The sequence below is a fragment of the Hyla sarda genome, chromosome 7, assembly GCF_029499605.1.
Source record: "Hyla sarda isolate aHylSar1 chromosome 7, aHylSar1.hap1, whole genome shotgun sequence".
NCBI lineage: Eukaryota > Metazoa > Chordata > Amphibia > Anura > Hylidae > Hyla > Hyla sarda.
Genome location: NC_079195.1, coordinates 193,420,139 through 193,441,270, shown reverse-complemented (window position 1 = coordinate 193,441,270; position 21,132 = coordinate 193,420,139). Strand labels below are relative to the sequence as shown.

At 42.4% G+C, this 21,132-nt stretch overlaps 1 protein-coding gene and 1 long non-coding RNA gene across 8 annotated transcripts in view; one reads left to right on the top strand and one right to left on the bottom strand.

The window, feature by feature from the left end:
• LOC130282960 (uncharacterized) overlaps window positions 1-21,132 on the top strand; it is a 126,080-nt gene that overhangs the window by 19,566 nt on the left and 85,382 nt on the right. The gene's annotated exons all lie outside the window — the stretch shown is intronic.
• SEC16B (SEC16 homolog B, endoplasmic reticulum export factor) overlaps window positions 3,543-21,132 on the bottom strand; it is a 293,732-nt gene continuing 276,142 nt past the window's right edge. For 3 of the 7 annotated variants that reach the window (XM_056531981.1, XM_056531980.1, XM_056531982.1), the window contains one exon: window positions 3,547-4,361. In XM_056531981.1, coding sequence (XP_056387956.1) covers window positions 4,284-4,361 — 78 coding nt within the window. In that variant the 3' untranslated portion in view covers window positions 3,547-4,283. Of the gene's footprint in view, window positions 4,362-21,132 lie in introns of all 7 variants that reach the window. The other 4 variants (XM_056531984.1, XM_056531983.1, XM_056531987.1 and 1 more) reach the window with 3 other exon arrangements.

The window sequence follows — 21,132 nt, the reverse complement described above, 5'->3', positions numbered from 1 at the left end:
TCACTGCATCCCTCTCTGCTCTTCGCATATGCGCATATTCGCGAATATTGAGCCCTCCCTTCTTTAATGGTATAGGGAACTAATGGGCTAGTGCAGTGGTCTTCAACCTGCGGACCTCCAGATGTTGCAAAACTACAACTCCTGGCATGCCTGGAGTTGTAGTTTTGCAACATCTGGAGGTCAGCAGGTTGAAAACCACTGCACTAGCCCATTAGTTCCCTATACCATTAAAGAAGGGAGTGCTCAATATTCTATGCACATATATTTTCGCATATGCGCATATATTTTCGCATATGCGCAAAAAAAACCCCAAAAAAACGAATATAACGAATATGCGAATTTCGCGAATATATGACGAATATTCGTCCATATATTCGCAAAATATCGCGAATTGGAATATGGCCTATGCAGCTCATCACTACTATACTATACAGAATTTGCCAGTTTCTTGCATGATTTATTATTGAGATCTTGGCTTAAAGGGGTTCTCTTATGTAAAATTGCCTCATCTAAAAGAGAAATGTAATATTTAACCGCGCTATTAACCCTTTAGCCGCGCGTTCAGAGCTGAGCTGCGCGGCTAAAAGCGAAAGTAAAAGCTGCCGGTTAACTCAGTGGGCTGTTCGGGATCGCCGCGGCGAAATCGCGGCATCCCGAACAGCTTACAGGACAGCGGGAGGGTCCCTACCTGCCTCCTCGCTGTCCGATCGCCGAATGACTGCTCAGTGCCTGAGATCCAGGCATGAGCAGTCAAGCGGCAGAATCATCGATCACTGGTTTCCTATGAGAAACCAGTGATCAATGATGAAGATCAGTGTGTGCAGTGGTATAGGTCCCTATGGGACCTATAACACTGCAAAAAAAAAGTGAAAAAAAAAAGTCAATGAATATCATTTAACCCCTCCCCTATTAAAAGTTTGAATCACCCCCATTTTCCCATAAAAAAAAAACACAGTGTAAATAAAAATAAACATATATGGTATCACCGCGTGCGGAAATGTCCGAATTATAAAAATATATTGTTAATTAAACCGCTCGGTCAATGGCGTGCACGCAAAAAAATTACAAAGTCCAAAATAGTGCATTTTTGGTCACTTTTTATATCATTTAAAAATGATCAATAAGTCCTATGTAAAAATGGTACCGTTAAAAACTTCAGATCACGGCGCAAAAAATGAGCACCGCCCCATACATGGAAAAATAAAAAAGTTATAGGGGTCAGAAGATGACAATTTTAAACGTATTAATTTTCCTGCATGTAGTTAGGATTTTTCCAGAAGTCCGACAAAATCAAACCTATATAAGTAGGGTATCATTTTAATTGTATGGACCTACAGAATAAATATTAGGTGTCATTTTTACCGAAAAATGTACTACGTAGAAACGGAAGCCCCCAAAAATTACAAAACTGCGTTTTTTTTTCCAATTTTGTCGCACAATGATTTTTTTTCCATTTCACCATAGATTTTTGGGCAAAATGACTGACATCATTACAAAGTAGAATTGGTGGCGCAAAAAATAAGCAATCATATGGATTTTTAGGTGCAAAATTGAAAGAGTTATGATTTTTTAAAGGCAAGGAGCAAAAAACGAAAATGCAAAAACGGAAAAAACCCCGGTCCTTAAGGGGTTAATCAATTTGTCAATTGGAATCATTTAAAAAAAATGGTATATTCTTGCTATGGCGCCCTCTGGGGTTCTTTTGATTTTCTCTGAGAATGTCCACCTAATGGGTTCACGGCCGATGAGCTGTTTACATTGCACCAATTCTTATTTTCTGGCTTGCACGGAAGCCAGAATTGTTTTGTCTATAGGAAAAGAGAGCCAGACAGTGAAACTGAGCCACTGGGGCTGTGCATCCACCAGCGATAGACACATTGGCCCACATTTATCATTGTCTTTAGACAGTTTTTTGTGTCCAAAAAAGGGGCAAAAAAGGTAGGGTTTTTTGCGCCTTTTTTTCCCCCTTTTTGTATACACATTTCTGCTGATTTTGAGTTGCAATCCACTGATTTTTGCAAAAGACATGATATGGAAGGGATTTTTCATTGCCCCTTTTTGTAAATAGGAGCAAAAAAAGGCGCAAAGCCACTGAAAAGTCTCTAAAACTACACCAGCCCAGACATGGTGTAGCTTTTTGGTGTATGTGTAGACAGAAATTTCATAAAAAGGGGCCTGCACAAAATTTATCAAAGCTCTTTTACCTTTTAATAAATTTGGCGCTCCTACACATTATCTGCACACAAAAAAAAAAAGGTGTAAAAAAATGCTTCACTTGCACCTACAATGATAAATGTGGGTCATTAAGTGGAAATTCTAAGGGGATTAAAAAAAAAAACACTAGGCCAGGGTTCCATTTTCACAAAAAGGTTTGGTGCAGTTGGTGATGACTTTCATTAGAAAACCCAGATATATGGCATATTTTTAGGCCAAAAACACTGTGGCCAGATGTTAGCTGGGAGTCAATAGAGAAATATGAAACGTCATCTACACATGGAATTTTTGAGGGGTGTTTTAATTTTTTTTTAAAGATGTTGAGGTGTTTTTTCTCCCATAGACTTCTATGGGTCATACCTCAAAGTATTTCAGACTACTACCTCCTTGCCGCTAACAACATCATTATGCGTTTTCCTGTACTGTGATGTCACTACATCATCATCCCTATATAAATACATCATTGATTGCACTTTCCATTGCAGTGTTAAATCCCTGCTTGTATAATTTCTGTGTATCTGTGTATTGAGTGTAATATCTATGCGAAGAAGGTCACTGTGTATTGTTCCTTCATAGAGATAAGCGAACTTACAGTAAATTCGATTCGTCACGAACTTCTCGGCTCGGCAGTTGATGACTTATCCTGCGTAAAATTAGTTCAGCCTTCAGGTGCTCCGGTGGTCTGGAAAAGGTGGATACATTCCTAGGAAAGAGTCTCCTAGGACTGTATCCACCTTTTCCAGCCCACGGGAGCACCTGAAAGCTGAACTAATTTATGCAGGAAAAGTCATCAACTGCCGAGCCGAGAAGTTCGTGATGAATCGAATTTACTGGAAGTTCCCTCATCTCTATTCCTTCACTGTGATAACATTAAATTCTTCTTCTTTTGTAACATCACTGTTTTGGTGTTGTCATATTACTTAGTGCTTAACCTTAGTGGCATTACCATATGTATTATTGTGCTCTAACGTCACTGTGTGGATTATTGTTGCACAACAAGAGTGAATGATCTCTAACATGTATCACTGTGTGTAATATCTTTTTACTCTGACATCACTTGTGCATTATTAATTCATTAGTGCGTTATTTTTGTGTTGTGACATCACTAAGTGCACAGTCCCCTATATTGTGGCATCACTGTAAAATTCCTATGCTCTCACTTCACTCATTTATCCTGTTTATCCTTGTACTCCAATGTCATTGTTTGAAGTATCTCTGGGTTGTGACATCACTGTGTGCATTAGGGACATATGGTTACATGTTATACCACTGGCAACCTTTAAGTGAAGACGTGCTTTTGCAAGTAACACAATCGCCTCTTTATTATTTTGACATCTGCAAGTATCACTGCTGTTTCGTGCTTTCCCTATCCATTTACCTCTCAATCTTCTGTCGGTGAAAAGCGCATAGCAGACAATTAAAACAATTATTTATGCCTTGTGTGATAAACGGTTTGTTATTTTATTGTAAAGGGTTTAAACAGGATAATTGAATAATAAGAACTATAGAATCTAACAATCTCTTAAAAGAACAAACAGAAATCATTTTACCATTAACCCTGTGGTACGAACAAAAAACAACACAATTTAAAGGCTATGGAGGACACCTTTACAATTTTTTTTTTAAATGTTATTGTTGATTTGTTTTGTAACTTTTTAAATAGTCTTTACTAGAACTGTCCTACCTTTAGCTGCTTGTCAAGGAAAGATAAGGTCAATCAGATGGACTTCCTGCTCTCTGTGTTAGAGATAGCAACAGGGAAGGGGTGAGGTTACACCCTAGCAAGGAGAGTGGGAGAAGGGGGAGAAACCTTGGAGGACAGCTCACACAGGCTGGAGAAAGAGATACGAGAACAGATACAAGGCAGCCTGCAGGGGAGAATAATAACGGCTATGTTCAAGCTGGAGAGGTTGTAGAAGAAAAACTAAGCAAAATGTTTAATAAAAACCTACAGATAAAGTGCTTTTGCACCATAATATATACAAAGCAAATCATTTTTCAAAGGTGTCCATAGCCTTTAATAACTGTTCACGTTGCTCTCCCTGAGTGGTAATTCTTGAGGTCATTGGTCATCGGTGTTGTATTGGATATCGTCCCCGTGCAGGACGGCTGGGCTTGTTTGTAGCTTGACCGCTATCCTGGAAGAACTAAAAGACGAGAGAAAACATTTATTGTACAGATCATAAAAAATAACAATGTTTTCCTTTTATATGCTGCTAAGGAAATTACCCATTGAAGAGCTATGAGACTTTTTTACACAGTATGGCACCATCTGGTGTTCTAAGTGTTTAGCAATGCGCATGTCAACCTAATAAGCTGAATGCAGCAGGACATACACGGACAGCCAAACTTTTGCAAGAAGAAGACAGATTTTGTCCTGAGCCTGCTCTCCGTATCACAAAACAGCAGCACCAAGGAGGGCAGGAATGACATAAAAGTGCAGTATGCCTTATCCACATAGAAGAGTTTATGAAACCACATTGGGCAATTCTATTCGTAAGAACTTTTTTTTGTGTATTTCATTTCTCAATTGCTTAATTTGAAACAACATTTTCGGATATTGCGATTTTCTGTTTGTATTCTTGCAGCTTCTTAGCACAGTCTATGAAGCTTGTAGAGACTAGAACCAGTGGTGTAGCTAACAGCATTGAAGTAAACACACTGAAGATTGAGCCCCAGGCTAGGCAGCATTGTAGGGGGGCAACGAGTAAAAAGCAAACCTTGTTTCCAAACATTTCTATAGACATAGCTATACTCATTCCTTGATCATATATGAAGGCTGTAGAGTCAAATTATCATATTATTTTATTTGTAGTGCAATGTGCAATGTAAACACATTAGAGGTCCCCAAGGAAACATGAAGCAATTTTTAAAAAATAACCCTTGGCTACATCCTTAGGCTAAGTTTCTACTTGTTTTTTTGTCCTGAAAAAAGAAAAAATGCCTGAAAAAACGGCAGTGCACTTTCCTGCGTCTTTTTTCTGGCGTTTTTTCATTTGTGATCGGGGCTTACACATTCGTACTCGTGATAACAATGATATATACTTACTTGTTATGTACACATTATGACAACCTATCGGTCTGAGATGTGCCCAATGACCGCGACGGAGGCCATACCTTAAGAGGGCATGCCCTGTAATGGATGAAATGAAGAATAAAAGAGGAAAAAGAAAGGGAGGCTTGGGAGGGGTCCGCAAACGTCAGGAACGGCCCACTGATAGGAGGTAGGGGCGTTATATACCCCTGCCCCCGCCCACAACCCTATGTGCCGCCTGACGTGCGAGGGGGGTGGAGATGTTACCGCTCCTCTCACAAATACAGCCTAACTAGGCTTCACACTTGTGATCGGGGCTTACACATTCGTACTCGTGATAACAATGATATATACTTACTTGTTATGTACACATTATGACTTAACCTATCGGTCTGAGATGTGCCCAATGACCGCGACGGAGGCCATACCTTAAGAGGGCAAAAAGTAAATCTAGTAGGGAATTAAATGTAATCAAGGACTAAAGCCCCTACCCTAGCACTGACCAAGATAAAGCTCTGATATTGAGATGGAATTGGTGAAGCGAACTGACTGGCCGAGGAATCGATGCCTGGAAACTGAAGAGCTTTGTATTCATGCCCACCCCTGACCGAAACCAGAGTTGGCACTTGAGCAAGGTCAGGCCAAACCCCCAGCCGATGTCCGCTGTAGCATGCTGCCTAATATCAGTGCAGGAGTGAAACACTGTGACCTATCAGGCCTGATGGATCCTATCATGTTCCTGCTAATAAGTGGCCAAATATATAACTTAGCATATAGGCACAACCACCACCCCCCGATTACCCTTGGCGTTGAACAGCCTAATTTCCTGTAAATCCAACAATATCTGAGCCCCTTAACTGAAAACTAAGCTAACCCAATGCCTCATTCCTAACACCACTGCCTCATGAATGGTGTCCCACTGCGAGTGACCCACTAGCTATCCTGTCTGTAATTTGCCTACCCAAATGTACCTGCAGACACTACCGCTCTGTGCCTGAGCAGTCGTGCCCACACGCTGGATAATTGTGCAAATGATAATGCCGGTGAAGCAGGCGCTAATAGGGCCGTGGACCGTGTGAATGGACTCTGCTGGAAACATGTTGGTGACAACCTGTATGGTGTATCCCCTGGGAGACGTGTTGTCACACATGGTGACCCCATGTGTGTGGCGAGTTGCTTTTGCTCACCCGTGGTCTATTGCCTTGCGACTGTGTTAGTAGTGTAGACCCGCGTGAGCCTTGCCCTGCGGATGTGGCAGGCATGAAGGGTAACAAACCTAATTCGGAATGTTGCTCTGAAGACGTGTCAGTAATGTAGACCTGCGTGAGCCTTACCCTGCAGGTGTGGTAGGCCTAAAGGGTAACAAATGCCTATGTCGAAATGTTATTGCTCTGAAAATTGTCCATAACAATAACCTGTGTGGTGCCCCCCATGGCAGGTATTGCTGGTGAACAACCACCTGTCGAAAAGTCATATCTCTGAAAAACGTGTCAGTACTGATGACTTGTGTGGTACCTCCCCCTGCAGGTGTGGTAGGCATGACGGGTGAACCACCTATGTGTCGTAATGTTATGCTCTGAAGCCATGGCAGTAACCATTAGCTGCGTGGTACCTCCCCTGCAGGTGTGGCAAGCAAATCGGGTAAACAACCACCTGTGAATAGTGATGTTGTTGCTCTGAAGACGTGTCAGTAACAACCTGCGTGGTGCCTCCTCCTGCAGACGTGGCAGGCATGGTAAACAACCACCTGTGTGATGTGATGTTGTTGCTCTGAAGACGTGTCAGTAGCAACAATTGCACTGTGCATCCCCCTGCAGACGTGGCAGGTATAAGAGTATACAACCGCCTATGTGTCGTGATGTTGTTGCTCTGAAGACGTGTCAGTAACAACAATTGCGCAGTGCATCCCCCTGCAGACGTGGCAGGTATAAGGGTATACAACCGCCTATGTGTCATGATGTTGTTGCTCTGAAGACGTGTCAGTAACAACAAATTGCGCCGTGCATCCCCCTGCAGGCGTGGCAGGTATAAGGGTATACAACCGCCTATGTGTCATGATGTTGTTGCTCTGAAGACGTGTCAGTAACAACAAATTGCGCCGTGCATCCCCCTTGCAGGCGTGGCAGGTATAAGGGTATACAACTGCCCGTGTAAGGTGATGTTGTTGCTCCGAAGACGTGTCAGTAACAACAATTGCGCAGTGCGTCCCCCTGCAGACGTGGCAGGTATAAGGGTATACAACCACCTGTGTAACGTGATGTTGTTGCTCCGAAGATGTGTCAGTAACAACTATTGCACAGTGCATCCCCCTGCAGGCGTGGCAGGCATGACGAGTATACAACCGCTCATGTAACGTGATTTTTGTTGCTCTGAAACATGTCATTAGCAATAATTACTCAGTGCATCCCCTTGCAGACGTGGCAGGCATGGTAGGTATACAACTGCCGTGATGTCACTGCTCTGAGGACGTGTCGGGAGCAACAATTGCTCACAGCACCTCCCTGCAGCCGTGTCAGGGATGACAATTGTACCACTGCTTGGGTGTCTAATATTCCGAAGAAAATTCAATAACAGTCAGTTCAGATCGGGCCCATGAGAAGTTGATCCATATGCTGACAATTTCTAGCACATACGTGGAATGACGGCTGAAGTGTGATTTAATCTATAGATGTTATGGACCTAAGAGTATGCATGTAAATTTTAATGTCAGTAATTGGTCCTGTATGCCCGGCTGGTGTGGCTAAAGTGTTATGTGTGACTGCCCAGTGTGAAAGAGCACGAATATATAAATTCTCCCAGTATGGCAGTATGAATCCTATAAATGTATTCCCGGTATCAATGCTGTGTGGATTTATGTAATGTGAGCACTGTGGGCCAATGACTAGAATGGATGATGACCATGTGTACCCTGTGACATAATGGGCGCATGTGCCGACAAAGGAAGTGCCGCAATTGTATCTAGCAAGTATGCCGTGTAAGAATGCGAGCAACTATTGTATGAGCTGGTTGTATGTACCGACTACTACACTGAGTGCATGCATGTTATAGAACTACTGTGAGATACTACGAATGTGTACTGTATAAATGAAAATGTGCTCATCATGGATGACTAATACTGTGTGGCAAATACTGTGGCGTATGCACTGCACAAATGCCACAGAGACATGTACAACACGAACTCTGTGGGCGCGTGAACCTTTGAATGCCACGAACGCATGTGCCGCATGAACGCCACAAGGGACCATGTAGCATAATGCTATGAATGAATGCACAGCGAGAGCGTATGACAAGTGTGAAACCACGAGTGTAAGACCAGTGTTAAGGGCTTATTGGCATGAGGACCGTAATAGCTGCCATGAGCATGTGAGCAGTATAAATTACGTGAGCGCATGAAACAATGTGAGCACCATGAGTGTGTTAACAATGAATATCGGGAGTGACAGAACAGTATCAACGCCATAGACGTAGAACCCATCAGCGATGGCATGGGCATGTAAAACAGCATCAATGCGGAGAGCGTGTGGACCAGAATCAATTCCAAGAGCGTATGAACAGCATCAATGCCATGTATGAAATATTGATGCCGTACACGTGAAACCGTATCAAACTGTAAAGCAAGTAACAGCATCGCAGCCGGAGTGTATGAACAGCATCAATGCCATGAGCGTGTAACAGTATGAAGTCGTGAGCGTATGAACCGTATGAATGCCACAAATGACTGTCATGAGCATGTGAACAATACGAAAGCCATAGGTGTGTGAGCAGCATGAAAGCCATGAGCATATGAGCAGTATCAGCTTGTGAGCGTATGATCGTATGAAAATTGTGAGCGTGTCAATACAGCATCAAAAACAAACGTGTTAACACTATAAATGCCACGAGCGTGTGATGATGTAGCTAATCATGGGTGAAGAACAATATGAAATACCATGAGCGTATGAACCACCTCAATGCCTTGAGAATATTAAACAGTATGAACACCATGAGCGTAACACAGTGTGGATGCCAAGATACGTAACACGGAATACGAAGAGCAAATGAAAATGTAAATGCCATGGACATATGAAAAGCATGAACGCACTGTGTGGACAGTATAAAATAATGAGTATAATGGTATGAATACCGTGAGTTTAACAGAGCAACATCAGGTTCTTGCATAGTGAATCTAATGAGCGTATGGACAGATAAATACTGTGAGCGTATGTACGGTATGGATGCTTATGAGCATATTTCTTGTGTGAATATTGCGAGCGTGCGAACAGTATGCCATGAGCGTGTGAAAAATAAATGACACGAGCGTAAAATGCCATTAGCATGTTCGAACCATGAATGAAAGACAGTGAAGATGCCCTAAAAACGTATAACCAGTGAAAGAATTATGTGCGTATAACAAAACCCTGGTCGTGAGAAAGTATGAATGTCATGATCGTATAAACAATAAATGTTGCGAGCATGTGAACCATGTAAAAGCCATAGCATATGAATCGTGTGAAAAGTCATGAGCGTATGGGCAGTGTAATGCAGTGATTGTGTGAAACAGCAAAATGCTATGGGCTGATGACCGTCAATGTTATGACCTAAATAGTAAAACGGTGATGGAACAGTAACGATGGTATGGACGTGGATGTGAAGAAGTGATTATGACATGCTGCCTCGGATGGAAGTGTAGCCGATGCTATAACCTGATTACAAGTGCTGTAACCTTGCAGACAAACCCCAGAAACATGTGATAACTGCTGTAACAACCGTAACTGATATGCCCGTCACAGCCACCACCATGTGCATTACTTTATTTTATTTTATTTATTTATTTATTTATTTTTTAGTGCAACGTGTACATGGTGTGCACAGAGTAACGGGTATACCTGGAAATTGTTAGTACCAGTAAGTGTGCACGCAGGGTATGTATCCCTAGCGACTGAATGTTAGATACCTTATACAACTTATGCATAAACGTTGTGTGAATGGACCGTGAAGAAAGGGTGACTCCCTGTAAAGCCCTGATGACCCAGCAGTCCGCATATACATAAAATTAAATACAGTACCACAACAAGCTGTATGGCCAGAATGTGCATCTGCTGGGGGAACTAAACCGCCGCCAATCAGTTCTCCGTTCCGATCCCCGAAAGCGGCTGACTGACCACTATCCAGGTGCCGAGCACACCAGGGAATCATCTGACCTGCCGGTGAGGACGTCAGCCCACAGCGAGAAAGACTACCTGTGAATCACAGGAGGAGTGTACCCTCAATCCACCAAGCAGGCCCCTGGCTGTAAGGCGCTGTGCAAACTTCTCTGAGTCCCGCTACCAGTGGCTGTCTTAACCAGCATCTGCAGCGACCCCGACACTGTAGATAAGCCACGATCTTACCCGGTGGGAGCCGGGCGCCCCGGGAGGCTATGGGTAATGCCGAGGACCGCGCCAGACATGCCTTGAACAAAGCATGTCACCGTACTCACTTTACTCCCCCCTGCCCTCAGCACATAGATGCTTACTCTGTGTGACAACGGGTGACTGCGCGTCCCATGCATCCGGCACTGAGGCAGCTGACGGGCTGCGCCGGAAGCCCGCACCTAGACACCCGGTGTAGGCACCAACACCACTGGGTGCCCGAGTGCCGATAGTTGGCGGGAAATACAAACGTACGCTGCGGAACACGAGTGTCACGCAAAACTCCAGCAGCACCCAGCTGCATACCTGAAACGCCGGAGACCGGCTCTTACCCCCTGTACCATGCATGACGCGCACCACTTCCTGCTTCCGCAAATATATACCCCTGCCCCCGCCCACAACCCTATGTGCCGCCTGATGTGCGAGGGGGGTGGAGATGTTACCGCCCCTCTCACAAATACAGCCTAACTAGGCTTCACACTTGTGTGGAAATTGCATTTTTGGCACGTTGGCAGTTTATTTGGGTACCCAAAATTTGTTGGGTACAAAAAAAAAGAAAAGAAAAAAAAAAGGATGCAGTAGTGATGGAAAAAAATGTATTTTACAAAATAAATTTTTAATAAAGTGTGTGTGTTTCACTTTTTTCCCTAAATTTTTTACATTTCTTAGGTAGTACTACTACTCCCAGCATGGAACAGACTGCTCCGTGATGGGAGTAGTAGTACCTGTAATAGACATATCGCCCCGGGTGTCAGTCGTGACACCCGATGCGACCGTCCATAATATAGAAGAGATGCGGAGCGGCTCTTTACAGCGCTTGCATCTCTGCACTATACTCCGACTGGCCAGTGATGTGAATAGAACATCACTCATTCATATTTTCCGCCCAGAGTGGGGATTGGCCGGAGGGTGGCAGCCAATCACAGCTCTCACAGGAACAGGAAAATATGAATGAATGAGTGGCCAGACAGAGTATAGTGCAGAGATGCGGAGCACTGTATTGAGCCGTTCCACATCTCTGCTATAGACAGGACGATCGCAGCGGGTGTCAGTAGTGATACCCGCTGTGATCTGTTCTTACCTGCAGGTACTACTACTCCCAACATGGAGTACACTCTGCTCCATGATGGGAGCTGTAGTACCTGCATTAATAGACAGATCCCAGCGAGTGTAACTTCTGACACCTGTTGTGATCTGTTTATTAATGCAGGTACTACATCTCCCAGCATTGAGCAGAGTGTGCTCCATGTTGGGAGTAGTACCTGCAGTTAAGGAAAGATCACAGTGGATGTCACTCCTGACACCAGCTGTGATCCTCCTGTATAATGTATAGATGCGGGTAGCCGCTCTTCTATTGTCCCCTACACTGCCGTATATATACACATATTCATATTTCCCACAGAGAGCTGTGATTGGCTGGAACCATCTGGCCAATCACAGCTCTCTGTGGGAAATATGAATAGGTGTATATATAAGTCAGTGCAGGGGACCATAGAAGAGCTGCCGGCCACATCTATACATTATACAGGAGGATCGCAACGGGCAATCTGTCAATTAGTACAGGTACTACTACTCCTATCATGGAACAGTGTGTTCCATGCTGGGAGTAGTAGTACTACCTAAAAAAATTAAAAAATAAAGAAGAAAAAAGTTAAAAACACACACACACACACACACACACACACTTAATTTTTTATTATTGTCAGCTACATTTTTAGTGCCCTGCCGGCAAACATAAATTGATCCCTGTTTAAAAATTAATAAAAATGTTGAAATAAAAAAGATACATTTGGTTAGATACAATTTTTTCCATCACTACTGTATCTTTTTTATAATTTTTCTTTAAATGGTATCCTACGAAATTACGAAGTTATTAAAAAAGGTATCTCCATCACTTTTTTGGATCGCTTAAGTCCGCCTGAAAAAAGTTAAAACCCACATGGCGTTTTTCTTGGCGTTTTTTTACTCCCATAGACTCCTATGGGAGAAAACCGCCACGATTTCAGGGAAAAAACGCCAGTGGCTCAATATGCTGCGATTTTGCAAAACTGCCATGGAGATAAAAAAAAACGCCAAAAAAGAGTGAAAAAACGCTAAAAGGATAAAAAAAAAACGCCAAACTGAAAAATGCCAAGTGGAAAAATAATTTTGGGATTTCTCATTGATTTACAGCTAACATCTGGCCGCAGCGTTTTTTGGCCAAAAAAACGCCACGCGCAGAATTGGTGCTTTTCTTGGTGTTTTAAAAAATTAAAAAAGTAGAAACTTAGCCTTAACCCCTTAACGACGCAGGACGTATATTTACGTCCTGCGCCGGCTCCCGCGATATGAAGCGGGATCGCGCCGCGATCCTGCATCATATCGCTTCGGTCCCAGCGCTCATCAACGGCTGGGACCCGCAGCTAATACCACACATCGCCGATCACGGCGATGTGCGGTATTAACCCTTTATAAGCGGCGGTCAAAGCTGACCGCCGCTTCTAAAGTGAAACTGAAAGTATCCCGGCTGCTCAGTTGGGCTGTTCGGGACCGCCGCGGTGAAATCGCGGCGTCCCGAACAGCTGATCGGACACCGGGAGAACCCTTACCTGCCTCCTAGGTGTCCGATCGACGAATGACTGCTCCGTGCCTGAGATCCAGGCAGAAGCAGTCAAGCGCCGATAATGCTGATCACAGGCGTGTTAATACACGCCAGTGATCAGCATAGGAGATCAGTGTGTGCAGTGTTATAGGTCCCTATGGGACCTATAACACTGCAAAAAAAATGTTAAAAAAAAGTGTTAATAAAGGTCATTTAACCCCTTCCCTAATAAAAGTTTGAATCACCCCCCTTTTCCCATAAAAAAAATAAAACAGTGTAAAAAAACATATGTGGTATCGCCGCGTGTGTAAATGTCCCAACTGTAAAAATATATCATTAATTAAACCGCACGGTCAATGACGTACGCGCAAAAAAATTCCAAAGTACAAAAAAGCGTATTTTGGTCACTTTTTATACCATTAAAAAAATGAATAAAAAGTGATCAAAAAGTCCGATCAAAACAAAAATCATACCGATAAAAATTTCAGATCACGGCGCAAAAAATGAGTCCTCATACCGCCCTGTACGTGGAAAAATAAAAAAGTTATAGGGGTCAGAAGATGACATTTTTAAACGTATAAATTTTCCTGCATGTAGTTATGATTTTTTCCAGAAGTGCGACAAAATCAAACCTATATAAGTAGGGTATCATTTTAACCGTATGGACCTACAGAATAATTATAAGGTGTAATTTTTACCGAAATATGTACTGCGTAGAAACCGAAGCCCCCAAAAGTTACAAAATGGCGTTTTTTTTTCGATTTTGTCGCACAATGATTTTTTTTTCCGTTTCGCCGTGCATTTTTGGGTAAAATGACTAATGTCACTGCAAAGTAGAATTGGCGACGCAAAAAAAAAGCCATAATATGGATTTTTAGGTGGAAAATTGAAAGGGTTATGATTTTTAAAAGGTAAGGAGGAAAAAACGAAAGTGCAAAAACGGAAAAACCCTGAGTCCTTAAGGGGTTAAAGGGGTACTCCGGTGGAAACTTTATTTTTAAAAAAAATTTTTATGAACTAGTGCCAGAAAGTTAAACAGATTTGTAAATGACTTCTATTAAAAAATCTTTATCCTTCCAGTACTTATTAGCAGCTGTGTGCTACAGAGGAAAATCTTTGCTTTTTGAATTAATTTTTTGTCTTGTCCACAGTGCTCTCTGCTGAGAACTGTCCAAAGTTTGGATTGGGTTGTTGGAGATAGAAAACCTAAACCCAACCACCCCCCTCGGGCCTAGTAGCTCCCATTTGCCTCTGTCTTGTCCTCTAAACATCTTTCTTCTTCCGAGATGAGCACTTGTTGCAGGACTTGCCGGCTCAGCCAATCACCAATTGGTGGTCCATCTCAGTCATTGATTGGCTAAGTGTGCAGGTCCTGCACTAAGCGCTCATTTCGGAAGAAGAATAGGGGACTGGATAAAGTCGAAAGGGAGCTGCAATGGACTGGGAGTAGGTAGTGTTGAGTGCGAATATTCGAAATGCAAATTTTTACTGCGAATATCGTCACTTCGCTATTTTGCAAATATTATGAATATAGTGATATATATATTTTTTTGCGACTATATATGTGAATATGCAAATATTTGCGAATAAGCAAATATTCGCAAATATCGGCACTTTCAGTCAGAGGACACTGATCCCTCCCTTCTTTTAGGTGAAAGATATAATCGCACATGCGCACTATGCGAATTTTTGCATGAAAAAAAAAAGAGAATGAACATAGCGAATATGCAAATTTCATGAACAAAGGACGAATTTGTCCATATATTCGCAAAATATCGCGAATTCGAATATGGCCCCTGCCGCTCATCTCTAGGAGTAGGTAGGTAATGGGGTTTTTTCATCCCACCCCTGAAACCCCCTTTAAATGGGGCAGCAGAGTGCATGTCTGACTACTGCACTATACAAACTGGAGACATGGACCCTCATTCTTATGATTGGTGGGTGTCTCAGAAGTGGGGTCCTTAGTGTTCAACTCTTCTTCTGCGTATTACAGTGTATGTTATTAAATACTTGTACAGCAGGCATTATACTGTTTATGGGTGTATTTCCATGTACAGTTTCCTGTGCATATTTCATGCACAGGATTTGAAGCTGCAGATTTTAATGTAAACTAAATGACTAAACACAGATTCAAATCTGCAGCACCAAATCAGATAATGCACAGGATACCGTAAGTGTGAATAGACCCTATCATTGTATATCAAAAGGTTCATGGATGGGTCATTCCTGTTTATTGTACAATAGAAGCATTAGTAACCAAATTACCCTGCAATAGGTCTGAAAACAGCGGAACATTTTATCAAGACCATTAGGGGACTACGATAGCACTTCTGTAGCAGAAATAATATGAACCCCGGACGGTGCAGAGGAGATGTATGACACCTCTGGGTATTTTCTATCTGCTTTCACTTCTCTTTTAATGAACACTCTCCCTCCCCCAATCTGTAAGAGCTTAGTGGTAATAAAACTGCAACCACTGGATAATCTCCAACCCATGGGAGCAGTACAATATTGGAATTTCCCATTGATTTCATACATGTCCAATAATTCCATGTAGGACGTGTATTTGTGTGCATGTAAGCTGTTGTTAATTTTGGCAAGGACATTTTAAGCACAGCGATACCGCAAAGGATTTCATCCAGCATTAGAATATGCTTCTATGGTCACTAAAATGAAAATTGCAAATACATTTTGTTCCATGGTTCATGGTTTCATGTATTGTATGGTGGAATGTAAGGGATAGGCAATGATATATGTCATATGATATCAGATGATGTTATCACATTTAGCCCTATAGCCATGAGAACGTTCTACATCATCTTGTGGACAACAGCAATGCAAGGCCAAATAGCGCCTTAGGGGATAAGATGCCTGATCGCGGGAGTCCCGTAGCTGGGGACGCCCGTGATCTTGCATGTGGCACCCCGTTTGTAATCAATCCCCGGAGCGTGTTCGCTCCGGGACTGGTTACGGTCGACCGCAGGGCCGGCGGCGTGTGATGCCCCACCCCCGTGTGACGTCACACCCCACCCCTCAATGCAAACCTTCCCGTAGGCTTGCATTGAGGGGCGGATCGTGACATCACACGGGGACGTCACATGCCGCCGGGCCTGCGGTCGACCGTAATCACTCCCGGAGGGAACACGCTCCGGGGACTGATTACAAACGGGGTGCCACGTGCAAGATCCCGGGGATCCCCAGCTGCGGGACTCCCGCGATCAGGCATCTTATCCCCTATCCTTTGGATAGGGGATAAGATGTGTAAGCACCGGAGTACCCCTTTAAGCACACCTCAGCCTTTAAAGGACAACTGCAGTGAAATAAACTTATCGCACCCCGTGCAATTTCCCGAATGGGACCCTGGCATTGCTGCGCTGTGCACCAGCTAATGCATGTGTCGTCGAGACGGATATCCCCCCCCCCCCATACAGCGGGGAGAGGCGGGGATGCATAAATTACATAGAGGAGGCGTATCGACTGTGGCTTCAAGACGCGGTCGGCACACCTCCTGCATGGGAGAGCCGCGGCAGAGGCCCCGTGCAGGAGATCGCGGTAGGTCCCAGCATTCAAACTCCCCGCGATTAGACACTTATCCCCATCCTGTGGATAGGGGATATGTTTATTTTACTGCAGATTTCCTTTAAAGCTTCAAAAACTCCAGTGTCTAGTGCTTAAATGAGAAGGAAAGCTGTGATTTTGATTGACAGGATATGGGACTTTGAATTGGGAAAGTACCCTAATAGCCTACTATAGTCTACTATATTCTGATATTGAATTCATCATTTTGCTCATTTCAATCCATTAAATACATGGGGTTGGGGTTAATTAACCAGCGCTCGCCTGCAATATTGGGTGTGCTGTGTGTTTTTTATTTTGCGCACCATAGTTATCGCTATATTTGCGCTATTTTCATGCTATCAACAGAAAATCTTCCCATGAACCACTCCACCGTAATCTTACATTTAGTACCATGATCTATCTAGGGGCCCTGAGTCTCCATACTATAACAGTGTAGCTAAAAAAAAAAAAAAAAAAACATTGTATACAAAAAGATAGAAAAGAGCATAAGCACTGCATAAAAACTGTGCTGTGCGATTTTTATTTTGCGCACCAAAGTTGTCGCTATTTTTGCACTATTTTCATGTCTGCGCTAGCTTCACCATTTTTCTTGCTGTCTGCTTGCAGGGGACATAGTTTGTGGATGCACTGGTTGGTGTGCTCAGTTTATGATTTGTATAAAAATAATTTTTGCACAAATGTACTCCAGTGACCAACTGGTGTAGAAATGTGTGGGAGCTTTTCGTCCTTTTTTGCACTATCCAGTCATTTCACATGTGCATATTTATGAAGTGATGTGCAGAACATCCTTATTTTGCACAGAAAATGGAAAAACCACACACTTGAGCAGTCGGTTTTGCAATACGTAAAAATCTGCGCTAATGATAAATTCTCCCACTGTGAGTACATTTTTACATAATTCTTTTCTTTTTTCAAGGTAAGGTCTTCCATTGACACAAAACACATAAAAGCCTTATCACAATGGCAATGTGGCTGTGTTTATTTAGAAAATCAATCAGGTTGTCTTATTTATGCTACGTGAATTGGATAATAAATAGGAACGTTAAATGAGGGTGAGAAGAAATGTGAACTGAGGAATGTGGACAAGCATATATTAGAGGTGGAACAAGGTTGATGTTGATCCAAAATAATATCTAAAGTCAAACGTGATGTAGAGAATGAAATACTACACAGGGGTGTTATGAGGATGTCATATGGGAGGAAAAGACTATTGGATTTGGAAGCTCATCGGCTATTCTAGTAGCTTTACATCCCAATAGATCAAAGCCACAAATGCAAAACTGATGACAACCCATTTTTTTTTTAGGAATGTATCTCTTCATATAGCCATTGTGACCAATTATGGTTGTCATATTTGTAAATCCAGTATCAGTTTGTTCGGGACAAGCTATAAAAGACTGAACATTAGAAACTTTACACAAGAGAAGAACTTAGAAGTTTATCATTCGGTTTTAAATCTCTTTATTTTGGGGAGGGGGAGTATTGGCCTTTAAAACCAAGTTATATACTAATGACTAGGTTGCATTAATGCATCTATGCATGAGATGAACTTCAGTGCTCCCTCCGTTCATATGGAATGAAGGTATCGGTGCCTGACAGACCCTTTGTTCTGTTTTTCGAAAAGATCTTTGATAAGCAAAAGTATTGTGAGAAGAACTAAGTATAAGCAATTATATCCCCAATGGGCAGAGTACAGTAAGCTAGGGAGACAATGAAATATTTACATTGTATGGTTAGAAGAAGAAAGAGATATCTTATATGAAGGATAGCCTTTTGCCTATCTCATGCATGCTTAAACAGGAAGAGGTGTGAACACAAAAAAAAAAAGTTACTAATACAGATACCGAAGTAGACAGGATAACTGACCAAGGCACCGACAGATAACTTACAACTAAGCTAAAAGTACATAAACAAATAAAACTAAAAAGGCCATGGCTAAAACAGGGATACATGTGTGCAGAGACAGAGACAAAGTGCCAAGTGAAATTAGCAGCCAGCCCGAGAGGCTGTGGAGGCCAGAAATAACCCCTGCTAGCTTCTGATTGGCCAAGGCCTGTAACTCTTACCTGACCAGAGAGTACATGCACAGCCTGGTCAGGCGCGAATATTACAGCAAAGTTGTAAAACCACACACAACCTGAGGACAGCTGGAGCATTGAAGACAACAGTTCTGTTTAGCTATTTCTGTATAACCCATTCAACTGAATCTGGAAATGAATGTAAAAAATGTGAGCAAAAAGCAACAATGCCCTAAAAAACAGAAACATGAGTTAAAGGGGTACTTCATGGAAGTATATAGTAGCATAGTTCATAAGGTTGAAAAAAGACCAGAGTCCTTCAAGTTCAACCTATATCCTCAATGAGTCCCTACTGAGTTGATCCAGAGGAAGGCAAAAAAAAAAAAAAAAACTCATACTAGAGGTAAAAATTCCTTCCTGACTCCAAATATGGCATCAGAATAAATCCCTGGATCAACGTTCTGTCCCTATAAATCTAGAATCCTGTAATCTTATTATTCTCCAAAAATGCATCCGGACCCCTTTTAAATTATTTTACCGAGTTAACCATGACCACCTCCTCAGGCAGAGAATTCCACAGTCTCACTGCTCTTACAGTAAATAATCCACATCTGTGCTGGTGTAGAAACCTTCTTTCCTGTAAACGTAGAGGATGCCCCCTTGTTATAGATACAGTCCTGGGTATAAATAGATCATGGGAGAGATCTCTGTACTGTCCCCTGATATATATATACATAGTTATTAGATCGCCCCTAAGCCTTCTTTTTTCTAAGATAAATAACCCTAATTCTGATAATCTTTCTGGGTACTGTAGTCCTCCCATTCCCCGTATTACTCTAGTTGCCCGTCTTTGAACTCTCCCCAGCTCCACTATATCTTTCTTGTACACTGGTGCCCAGTACTGTACACAGTATTCTATGTGTGGTCTGACTAGTGATTTGTACAGTGGTAGAATTATTTCCTTGTCGTGGGCACCTATGCCCCTATTGATGCACCCCATGATTTTATTTGCCTTTGGCAGCAGCTGCCCGACAGTGGTCACTACGGATAAATTTACTGTTAACTAAGACTCCCAAGTCCTTTTCCATGTGTATTACCTTACATTTATCAGTGTTGAACCTCATCTGTCACTTCTCAGCCCAAACCTCCAATCTATCCAGATCCATTTGTAACAGTGCACTGTCCTCTATAGTGTTTACCGCTTTAGAGTTTTCTATAATCTGTAAAGATTGCTACTTTACTATTCAACCCCTCTACAAGTAATAGAACAAGACCCAAGACTGACCCCTGTGGTACCCCACTTGTAACAGTCACCCAATCAGAAAAAGTACCATTAATAACCACCCTCTGTTTCCTATCACTGAGCCAGGTACTTACCCACTTGTACACATTTTCCCCCAGTCCAAGCATTCTCATTTTATGCACAAACCTTTTATGTGGCACTGTATGAAATGCTTTGGAAAAATCCTGATATACCACATCCAGCGATTCCCCCTGGTCCAGTCTGGAGCTCACCTCCACATAAAAGCTGATCAGGTTAGTTTGACACGACCAATCCCTCATAAAGCCATGCTGATATCGAGTCATACGTTTATTTTTATCAAGATACTCCAAAATAGCATCCATTGGGAAACCCTCAAACAATTTACATACAACAGAGGTTAAACTAACAGGCCTATAATTCCCGGGATCACATTTTGAACCCTTTTTAAATATTGGCACCACATTTGCCATGTGCCAGTCCTGGGGAACAGTCCCTGTTACTATAGAGTCCCTGAATATTAAAAATAGAGGTCTGTCTATTACATTACTTAATTCCTTTAGAACACGGGGGTGAATGCCATCTGGGCCTGGTAATTTGTCTATTTTGATTTTTTGTAAGCGGCACTGTACTTCTTCCTGGGTTAGACAGGTGACCTGTACTTCTTCTTGAGTTAGCAGGTGACCTGTACTTCTTCTTGAGTTAGCAGGTGACCTGTATGGGGGTTTACCTTATCTCGCTGTATTTCACCTGGCATTTCATTTTCCTCGGTGAATACAGTGGAGAAGAATTTAATATATTAGCTTTTTCCTGATCCCCATTTATTATTTCTTCATTATCGTTTTTTTTAAAGAGCCAACACTTTCATTTTTAACCTTTTTGCTATTTATATTAGGGATGTCCCGATACCATTTTTTTAAGAACAAGTACGAGAACCGATACTTTAATTCTAGTACTCGCCGATACCAAGTATGATTACTTATATTTTAAAGGGAATCTGACAGCATGGTGATGCGGTTTCTGGCGCTGTTTACCATATGATATGTGGGTTTCTT